This window comes from Galeopterus variegatus, unplaced genomic scaffold, assembly GCF_000696425.1.
Source record: "Galeopterus variegatus unplaced genomic scaffold, G_variegatus-3.0.2 Scaffold571, whole genome shotgun sequence".
Lineage (NCBI taxonomy): Eukaryota > Metazoa > Chordata > Mammalia > Dermoptera > Cynocephalidae > Galeopterus > Galeopterus variegatus.
Window position 1 is genome coordinate 330,383 of NW_007726682.1, and position 11,489 is coordinate 341,871.

The 11,489-nt window shown below is 43.0% G+C and overlaps 1 protein-coding gene across 1 annotated transcript in view; it reads right to left on the reverse strand.

Moving 5' to 3' along the window:
- TTC7B (tetratricopeptide repeat domain 7B) overlaps positions 1-11,489 on the reverse strand; it is a 252,642-nt gene that overhangs the window by 123,634 nt on the left and 117,519 nt on the right. The window contains exons 8-9 of the mRNA XM_008570126.1: positions 10,112-10,175; positions 6,114-6,251 (exon numbers count right to left, since the gene is read on the reverse strand). Coding sequence (XP_008568348.1) covers positions 6,114-6,251; positions 10,112-10,175 — 202 coding nt within the window. The remainder of the gene's footprint in view (positions 1-6,113; positions 6,252-10,111; positions 10,176-11,489) is intronic.

Below are 11,489 nucleotides of genomic sequence, written 5' to 3' on the forward strand. Positions count from 1 at the left end.
GCTCCCGCTCGAGGGTTCGGATCCCACATACAGACCGGTTCCCGCTCACTGGCTGAGCGAGGCGCGGGAGCAACACCAAGGGTTGCAATCCCGTTGCCGGTCCCCAGTCCGGTACGGGGGCAACACTGAGGGTTGCGATCTGTTGCCGGACACAGAAAAAGACAAAAAAGACAAAAAAAAATAAAAAATAAAAATTAAAAAATTAAAAAATTAAAAAATGTTTAAAAAGCAAAAATCAAAAACATGATGTATATATCTAGATACCTGTTTCTCTTAACTAAACCATCCTAAAGGTTTAAGCCACTTCTGTTCCTCCCAAGAGTATTGGCATTTTCATTGATGAACACAAGAAGAAACCAATGCTTAATTCAAAAGAATGCTTCCATAGCGGTGGGAAGCAGATCCCACACTAGTGGCTGAGATTCTCTGGGGCAGGCTGTCATGCAAAAAGGACACAGATAGTCCCTACCAGGCCAACCCACAAAGCTGAACCAGAACTGGGATCTGTCCAGGTGCTCTGCTCCAAGCTGGGCCCATCTCTTCCTCTGCTGCATATTTCCTCCTAAATGACTTTCAAGCTTTGGGTATGCCTGGGGAAGATACACTCATTGCACATGTAGAGATAGTTTACCTCTAAAAAAAAAGAAAAGGGAACAAGATGAGCATGTACATTGGCTTTGAAGCATTGGTGTATTCAGCAAGTTCTTATTGAGCACCTATCGTGAGCCAAAAACTCTGCCTTGATTTCTCTGAAGTTTGTGGCTCCATTCGTGTTTCACCCACTGATGCCCTCTGGGGTCCTTGGCACCTAGCTCAAGGCTGGGTTTCTGCAGTGCAAGTGGCTACATAAGACACCCAACTCTAAAGTCAACTAACAAATGGTAGGTTTGCTAAGCAGACTTAGTTAGGTGAGCAGCGTTTTTCACAATGCTCCCTGATTAAATAAATGTTTAGGTTAGGAAGGTGTAAATGTCCCTTTGGTGTCAGACAGTTCTACCCACAGAACTATAGCGTTGTTGAGTTTTACCATAAACAAATGAATCCGAGTTCAACAGGAAAGATAAAAATACCATTTCTATCTTTAAAGCTGCCATGTCTATGTAGCAGGGATGCACACAACTTTCAAAAAAGACCCCATAATATTCTGTCGAAATGGAGCCATTAATAGTCAAACTCAAGAAACAAACCTCCTTAGCAGCTTGGGTTCATTCTAAAAAACAGAGGATGGGGTGCCTGTTGCTTTACTTTTAATAGAGAGGGTTGTCATGCCAACTAGTACTGCTATTTAAAATGAAGAGAAAAAAAGAAGTATTCCTTCCTACACAAACCTTTCAGCAGGGCTCACAATTAGTCTTTTAAAAAACATGAAAACGTATAGCACCGGAGACAGGGTAAACATTGTGCATATATTTAAACCTGTCAGAATGCGGATGTGATAAACCTTTGGTTTGTGTCTCCTTTGCACAATGCTCTTTGCCCAGTATCCAGCTGAACAGCACCCTGAAGAAAAGAAAAGCATGATGTGGGTACCCACAAAGGCAGCCAGTCCTGAGATGGGTGAGAAGGCTCCCACCTTGAGTAAGCACGACAGAAGACAGAGAGAAAGGGCAGTTTCTCCAAAGGGTGGTTGTGCTTCCGTGGTAAGCACAGATCTTAAGAAGCTGGGTCTGCACCATGCTGCACACCACGCCCACTGCCCGAGGGTGCAGGTGACAAGGGGAAAGAAGGCGTGCTGGCTGCTGAGGCACAGACGACGCCCCCCACCCCCACCCCTTTTTGGTGCCTAAGGTCCAGGTTAGCCAAGGAGAAGGAAAACATGCTGTGTACTGATGTGCAAGTGCTGATGTTAGCTAAGGACAAGAGAAGGACAGGGTGAGAAGATGGAAGATCTCTTCTTTTACCGCAGACTGATGGTTTTTAACTCCTCTGTTCACAAACGATTCCACCATGTAAAGGAAGAGCTGTGCAACATTTCTGAGGCAAAGAGGACTTGCCACAGGGTGATATGTCTGGATCATCAGCGAGGAACACAGCAAAGTCTGTCTAAGGGTCATAGTGCTGATAACCTGCCCCCGTGCTATCTTTCCAACGCCCTCTGCTACCACTCCTCTGTAAGAACAAGCCCTCAGTCCCCAGAGCCTCGATTCCCGGTGCCTTTGTAAAACCGAGCTTGATGATGAAGCGTGTCTCTCTCCTTTTAGATTATTTAATTCCTATTAGGACTTGAAGATCCAATTCATATATCAGCTGCTCATAATCTGTTACTGACACTCCCAACCTGCAAACTCTAGTGCAATTGGCCTATTCCATTCACCTGGCAATTTCCCTGCCTGGCACTATTAAGTCTTCCCTAATTTAGTTACCTTTTTGTGCATTTCTATTTGGTCTCCATAACTAGACTAGAAATACCTTGAGGGCAAAAGACCTTTTGTGTATACTCTGTTGCTTCCCCTGTGCCTGGTAACTCCTGTGTATACAGCGGTAATAACTGCAGCAGCAGCACACAGCTGCCATTTAATGAGCTCTCTATGTGCTGGGATCTCATAACATGGATTAACAAATATAACTCTCACAACTGCATGAAATATATGAGATATACGTACACAATCCCTATTTTAGCGGAGAAGAAACTGAGGCATAGGAAGTTAATGACTTGTCTAGGATCACAATCTGGTAAGTGGCAGATCCAGAACTCAAAGCAAAGCTCTCTGACACTACAGCCAGTGCTCCAGGACACACTAAGTTGATGACCTGGGTTTTGGGGTTGAGGAGACAGGGATGGGTGGTGTGTCACCGGAGGGGAGAAGAGACATAGGGAATACCCACAATAAAATGTACACGATATTATCCCATTCCTTAAAACTCACATAATGTACATACATTTATTCATAAAGATGGATGAAAAGATGGTCTCTAAAAATGTCAATGGGTAGTCAACTGTCTCAAAATAGCTGGATTCTAAGTGACTTTTATTTTCTACATTTGATGTATTGTTTGATTCTTCAAGGAGCATGCAGGACTGCTGTAAATGGCAGAAAGATAAACACTGAAGTCAGTTTCATCATGGGAGGAAAGGAAAATAAAACAAAATAAAAAGAGAAAAAAAGAAGCGGGGGAGGGCAGAGCCATCGAATGTTTCTGAACAGGAAGGTGGCATACCCATGCCTGTGTTGTAGAAAGACTGCCCTGCTTACAGCGCAGGAGATGAAGACAGGAAAATATACTACACCACTACACCAATGATAGCCACCAGCATTTGTGGGGCCCAAACAAAGGTAACATAAAAAGTTTAACATCCAGTCACCCTCACAGCAGCACTATTCACACTAGCCAAAAGATGGAAACGACCCAAATGTCCATCAACTGATGGATGGATAAACCCACTGTGGTACATCCGTACAGTGGAATAGCACGCAGCCATGAAATACTGATCATGCTACAATGTCGGGAAACTAATAACATTATGCTAAGTGATAGAAGCCAGACAGAAGAGGTCACATACTGAGCAATTCTATTTATATGAACTACCCAAAACAGGTAAATCCATAGAGAAAGACAGCAGATTAGTAGTTGACAGGGACTGGGGGGAGAGTGCTGCGTAACAGGCACGGGCTTTCCTTTCAGGATGAGAATGTCTTGCATTAGAGGTGACAGTTGCAGAACAGGAATGTACTAAATGCCACTTAATGGTATACTTTAAACTGGTTAAGTTTGTTATGTGAATTTTACCTCAATTAAAAAAGAATCCAGTTACCCTTTTAACTTACAGTCCTGAGAAAACGAAAGGGCAGATGAGGAAGAAAAAAAACCCAAATGGATTAAAGAAAACCCCAGTAAATGAGGAAAGCAGGACACTCTAGGTGAGACATGGACTGGGACTGAGGGAGAGAGGACCCGTGCTCAGTGATGGGTGGACCAGACCATCTTCAGTAGCCTAGCTACGCAAAGACGTGGTGAGCTTCATCTTTCTCCTATTCTATCTGCCGGTTTAGTTAGAAGATCTCAGACAATGTGGTCGTCAAATGTTTGCCGGGGGAACGTCCAACTGCCTAAGTAGAAAGAGCAAGAAAGGCTGAGGCCAAGTGCTCAAACCCTTTACTGCTGGATGCAGAACCTGTGGCTGTGGAGTTGGCCGCACTGGGTGGCTGCGCTTGCTGCCCGGCTGCCTTCCTCGAGACTGGGAGCAGCTTGTGGGCAGGGGCCACGCCTTGCTCGTGGCTGTATCCCTGGCCTTCGTCACAGGCCCTGGCACAGAACAGATGACAGCATACATATGTGTGGAAGAAATAAATATCCTCCGTTTCACATATTTTATCAATTGATTTGTATTTTGAACAGATATAGATATGGTGCAAAATTCAAAAGACTCCAACAGATATACAGTGTTAAATCTCCTCTCTTTCACCCTTCTACAACATCTCTGAGGCAACCTTGGCACTGTCTCCACCATTTTAAATGTGACTAGTAGGGAGAAATTCTGAATTGCAAAGGCTCCAGAAACTGGACTATCCAGTGACTCAGGCGCCAGGTTGCCACCACAACAGGGTAGCTACGTGTGATATCAGACGGAAGTCATCTGAGTGAAAACAAGGCCCAAATATCCCGTGCGGGGAGGAGGCACATGCCACGGAGCTGCCGGCTCATGGAAGAATGCTGCCGAAGTGACAGCCGTCCCCCTAGAGTCATTCATGGAATGACGAGAAGCCCATGGCAGGGGCCACCCAGCCTGCCAACCAAGCCAGCCACCTCGGGCTCCTCACACCTGTTCCAGACATAGGCAAATTTCAAGCTGGGGAAAGGCAACATTGCTCCAGGATGGGATGAAAGTAGACATGCAAACCACACTCAAGCTTGGACCTAGAGAGGTGTCAAGTGGTCTGTCTGGAAGAAAAAAGTTCACCTTAAAAGAACTCAGCTGTGAGCTGGTGGCACTGTCCCCACACTGGGGCTGCGCAGTGGATACAGCTGACACAAACTGAGCTGGTTGGGAAGAGAGGGGACCCAGGAAATCAAGGCACCCGGGGAGGGCTCGAACCTGTCCAGTGCTGAACAATCCGAGCCAATCCCAGGTCTGGACAGAGCCCCAAGAGTGTGCCATATGGACACACTGCTTTATCTAGCTGGATAGTGAGGGGTTTTTGTTTTTGAGCTGAGTAACCATTGCCCTGTACAGTCACCAAGCCAAAGACTAAAAAAAGCTTCAAGCACACAGGCTCATCTGTTCCCCAAGGCTCCTGCCTAATGTGGCGAGGCACCGGCAGGCTAGAGGGTGAGTTGGGCACTTTATCTGATGTCAGCCAATCTGTTACTGTATTTCATTCCCTGTCCTCGTGCCCAGAGGCTGTTGCAATGGGTATAAATTTAGAAAGAGAAAGATAAATAACGTGGAAACATTCATTTTAGCGAAATAGTCTAGTTCTTTCTCTTTCTTTCTATTTTGCAAAAGAAAAGATAAAATGATCTCGTTACTTATTTAGCCTTATGGTGGTGGAATCTGGTATTCTGGGCAGCAACTTAATAACGCATAACCATAGCCCAACATTAACCAGCTTCTTTTGAAACTGTGAAACAGTCAAGCTTGCACTCTAAATGCTTTTTAGAAGCTAAGGGAATGAGGAGATGATGGTGCCTTACACAAAAACTAGAATTTGCTAGGGTCCCTTCTGAACAGGTAAAAGGCTCCAAATGAAGACAGTGTTTACTTTACAAGAAACGATCTACACCAGCTAGCCCGATGGCACACTGTGCCTGAAAGCACCATTTCACCAGGAGTTAGGCAGTGATATTAAACAAAACCTATTTTATGAGGAAATTAATATCACAAATGGGAGATTTCTTGTTATGATGGAAATTACACTGGCCTGGAATGGAAACCCACAGCCTGGTGGGTTATGGACTACTGGTAGTAAGAGACTGTCGATCAATCTACGACCTAATCATTTAGCCCAATGCCCATTTTACAGAGGAGGAAACCAAAGTTAAATGACTGGCCCAAGGTCACATGGCTGCCAGTGATCAAGGGGGGCCCAGGACCAGGTCTCATAGCTCTTCCCTGGGGTCAGCTTGCCACCACCACCCACCACCTGGAAGTCAACCAGACTCAGCAGCTATACCTCCGACAGCATCTCATACTGGCCTCTTCTTCCAAGAGCAATGGTCAGCAAATCATAGACTACAGACGCACTCTGCAGACTGATGAGGCGGTCGCTCTTGTGCTCAGGGATCCTGCTCAGCACAGCGTCCCGGTTGGCCTGAAAACAACATGGAAAAGAGAAGCAGATGGTGACCCAGCCCATGCACATGGCTGTCACTGCTCAGTAGAGAAGCCACCTAGCCCTCCTGTCCCTACAGTTAGCCAATGGGCTAGAGATGGGAGCAGGAGTAAGTAAAGGGGCTTGTCACCTCAGGTCATTTAGTCAAAATCCTCAGAGCACTGCACACATGGTATATTGTGTGACCCAAACACTGCAGTCCTGGAGGTGTGAACCTAGAAGGCACCTGTACCTGTTGGTAGGCATTTGGAGGAAGCTTTAGGTGCTGATGCAAAGCAGGGGGAATTTGTTACCCTGGCCTCAAGTTCACAGCCATCCTGGTGGCAGACACAGCTGTGGTCTGGGGCAGCACCATTATCCATCAAGTGAGCCCCTGCTGTGTCTCCCTTGTAGATCCTGCTTCTGCTCCATATTAAAGAGTGGGAGAAGATTCCCAGCTCTGCCATCAAGTTCCATCAGTCCTACGGAGAGATATCATACTTTTCCTCTATTGCCAAGCTACGTTCAAATCCCTATATGACATCTTCACTGGAACAGATCACAAAGACTAATTCAATCTTGTTTAGGGAAGCACAAAACAGAAGCATAAGAGAAAGCGAGGGGCAAGCAGATTTTTACTTTAAAAGATACTACCACAGAGGACTCAAGAGAATACCTTGCCAATTTTACATCTCCACGGCTTAGCACAGAAATACATCAGGCACATTCAAGTTCATTAATCTCATTTATCCAGAAATCAAATGCTCTTTACAACAACTTGTTTTCATTACTTCTGAAATTTAATTTCTCTATAGATTCATCCAGATATATCACACATATCAGAGACTCAACAGCTAGCTCATTTCCCTTTCCTCCCTAATAGGGAGTTCAGAATTAATAAAGTTAGATTTTGTCTGCCTTTTTCCCCCTGCTAATTAACAGAAGTCTCCAGGTCCATCTATCCCAAGGAGCAGAGAAAGGGCCCCTCAGTCTTTCCTGTGAAAGTGGTACATGAGGTTCCAAGGTCACTTGTCCTGGCAGTCTGATGTTTATCTTCCTGCCTGACATTCAGAAAGGCCACGCACACACCTTCCCTCTCACTGAGACAAGATGCTTTCTTTTTGTGTGAGTCCAAGGCATTTACTTTTAGTCACCCATCAGTACTTACTCACTTTAAAACTCCTTGCTCTTAAATGTCAAAGACAAATAAGAATATATAAGACAGGCCACTTCCTACAAAGTGAGTCATCTCTTATGGAAACAAGCCTGCTTTTGAAGATTTCATTCTAAGTTTTTCTTGTTAGGAGTGTCTTTTGGGCCCAACAAAAAAGCTCTGGAAATAGGGCCTGCTGTAAATGGTCTCGTTAAAACTCGTTAAATATTTATCTGCTATAAATATTCCATATTGAGACCAATGCCTGTAAGAGAACAAAACAAATACTATTTATGAGAGGTTTTTAAGTCAGACCAAATGCATTCTTTTAAAAATATTTTTAGAAAAAGAATCATATCCTTTGATCAAAAAGGTATAGTATAGAACCTCAAACAGATCCACAAATAATGAATATCCCAGAATACTGTCTCAATGATAGTTGTGCAAATATAGTTCTGATAATCCCTTTCTCCTGGGGGAATGAATTTCATTTTCAATGAGAAAGTATTAAAATTTCTTGCACGTGGAGAGACTATGGACAAATTCATGCTTCTAAGTTAAAGTCATAATCAATGTAGAATACATTTTTCTAAGATATCCAAAAAGCAATTTTCACTCTGGTTTTGAAATCGAGCCCATTCGTTTTCTGTCTAAAAACTAAAAAAAAATCAAGGAGTCAAAAGATATGAGAAAAAAGGCTTCCAGAGGCAACTTAATTTAGATTTCTACCTATGTAACGACGGAATGATTTACAGGGAGAACAGAATCATTTTGGTTGGAAACCCCGTCCTTCATATTTACTGATGACGTCACTGGGTTTTCCCATCCCCTGAAGAGGTTTTCCCGGAAATTAAATATCACAGAGCCAAATCTCACTGTCTCAAAGGGATCTCAACTTTAAGTACTATTAGTTTCTATCACTTCACTTAAGGAGTAGGAGAGTTGGAGACGTCATTCCAAAGACACCTACACTTGGAGCAAGCATTTTAGGGATGCGGCTGTTTTCCAAATTTCGAACTGGAACATATGATCCAACAATGAAACACAATATATTCAATCAGAATTGTCCAAGTAATCTAAACTGTATGTTCACTGCGCTTTGAGAACTTTTACATCATAATCAACCAAGTTCACCCAAAGGAAACTGACTGCCAAGCTGTGAAGAGTCCAGTTTGGAATAAGGGAATGTCAGCTACGAGGCCAACATGAGCTGGCCCCCATCAGTGAGCTGGTGACGGAGCACAGTGAGACTTGTTCACGTGAATACCACCAAGTGCACACCACTCACCTATGTGCCTTCCCTGATCACACCAAAGAACCACAGAGAATGTAAATGACACCTTCCTAAGTTACCAGCTGACGGTCAAGGCAAGATGAGCCACGGCGCAACATGTTTCCTTGAGAGGATGTAAGCCCAATGACACCAAAGAGCTTCCAAGTAAAAAGAAGAGGTAACTCAAGCAGCCTTGCTCTTGTAAACATCTCTGGGCCATTCCACAGAACAAGAAGACCCAAAGTTTTAAACTGAGGCAAGAGAGCTACCCTCCCTGACCAATCCTAGCCTCTTCTGATCCCTCCTCTCAGCACATACAGTCTTCTTGTGCTCATTTCTACTTTTCCCCTGAGTGTATTTCATACCTCCAATTAAACAGTATTACTTTGGAAGGGGAAGAAGGGAAATACCTTCTCTTGCTTTAGTTACCATTCCTTTTCTCCTCCTGCCTGCCTGGTGGGGTGGAAGCTATGGGGATAGGGAGGCGGCTACTACAATCTACTAGAAGGAGCTGTAGACCACTGCATGATGTATGCATTTTGCCTACTCTGGGCCTCAGGTTCCTCGTCTGTAAAATGAGGTAAATGGGCATGAGGTCCTCTAGGTCCTTTTGAGTCCCAGGAGCCTGCTATTCTGCTCGGGTACTCAGTACGCATCATTTACTGCTGGGGTAGTAACTACTACAACACACATTACTTCTGAAGGTTTGAAGTGGAGGCCATAAAGCCTAGTGATATACAAATGAGAAACCCAATAAATGATGAGCGATACAATTTTAGACTTAAAATCTGATACCCAGGCCAAACACTAAGAAAACATTTCAAAGGAATCTGATGGTCTGGCAAAAACTCTCTCACAACAGCAGAGCCAGGTAACAGGAGTGAGCTCTCACAGCTTGGGACTCTGCAATGCCTGGAACAGCTGGGAGCTGGCAGAGATGTTCTTGCAAGAGGATTAGGCAGTTTCATAAGGCCCCTGCTATGAAAACCAGAGGTTCATATATCTAACAGGCGATTTATCCCCAAATTCTCCTTCACGCAAGGGCAAATAAAGAAGGCTTGTAAAAGTAACCCTTTGGGAACTTCTTTCCCCTTTTTAAGTACCTTTGGTAGTCATTTTAGCTGTAATTTCCCTACATACAATTGTGTTAGTGTTCAGCCAATACTTGGTGAATGAATGAATGAACTAAGATACCTGCTAACTGCTATAGGAGAAGCTCCAACCTCCAGGCTGACCGAGGGACACTGCTACCTAGTTCAAGAATTGAGAAATACCCTTCTTTTTAAACCTCTGCTGTCTTTTCCCATCCAGGTATGCCCTCTAGAAAGTATTTTCCCCCAAGAAAATAAAGTCACCATACTGAGGAAATGGCCATATCAAAAAAGGGACTACAGGGACAAGGGAAAGAACAGTGTAAAAATACATTCCACTCACCATTGATTCACTAATCAGCAATAACAAAAGGGCTTCTTCAGTATTTTCTTGAGGACAAAAAATGCTGTATAAAAAAAAAAAAACTTGACATATGGCAATTTCAAAGTAACACAGAATACACAAATACAAGCAGAACTAAATGCTAAGTTTCTATATTTTTATGTAGAACCCATGAAAAATACCGTATAATTTGGACACTTGAATTAATTTACCTATTTCTATGGTAAACTATGGAATTAATACATTTTAGATATGCATTTTAATGGCAGGAAGAAGAGTGAAATAAAGCTGTAAAAACCAAGTTAAAAGCCCAAAAAACATATATACCTATTTCAAAAGAAGAAATTTAAATCGTAAACTGACATTATGCAAATAATAAAAGCTTTCTCCTCAACCTATTATGGAGGCATAAATTACAGGCATTTCACTAAATAGTACTCTGCTTACTTCTTACCTGGTAACTGACCTCTGACATTGTCATTTAGATGAAAGAAAAGATTGGAAGCAATTTTAGAATTTGAATAATTTCTCTAATACTGTAAGAATTTAGTGAGCTATCTTACTTAAATACAGACGTTTCGTTACGAGGCAGCATGCAAGAGCTGTCTTATTAATCTATTTTACGGAATTTGGCTGAATTCTAAAATCTTGGATTAAAAGAAAAAGCTTTTAAGCTCAATGACGTTCAGGATTAGGGAACAATAAAAACCAAAACATACCCCCAATCTTCATTGTCTATATACTATTTTTGTGCTGTGAGCACTTTTGAAGACTTGTAGCATTTTTTTCCCTGTTATAAAGCTCTGGAATCCTTTGAGGAGAATTGTGAATGTTATCACCAATTGGGCCAAACAACTTTTTAAAATGAAATAGAAGAAGAGTTTGCAATAAATAAAAAAGAACTTGGTTTTAAAACTGCTGGATATTATGGAAATAACTAAAGACTAAATTGACATCTTCCTAGAGGTAACATTATAATCATTTAAGAGATTTCCCCCAAGAAAGGCAAGAAAAATTTTCCAAATTATTACAAATACTTGATGAAGGGCAAGACGGAAACAGCACAGAGGCTGGTACTCTTATTCCAACTCTGACATCACTAGAGGTAAGGAAACAACTGTGGGATGGTTTCTATCGCTCTTCCAGGACTAAAATATGAAAATGCTGACCTGAGAAGGAGAAGCAACATTCTGGGATCTGTAGTGACTGCTTTAAGGAGTCACCTTGAGTGATTTGGGTTTTTCACAAGATAGAACACTTCTTTCCCCTTAAATTCAGAAATAGAGCCTAAGGGCTCTGAATTGAGGGGCGGGGGGGGGGGAGAGGGAGAGAGAGAGAGAGAGAGAGAGAGAGAGAGAGAGAGAGAGAGAGAGAGAGA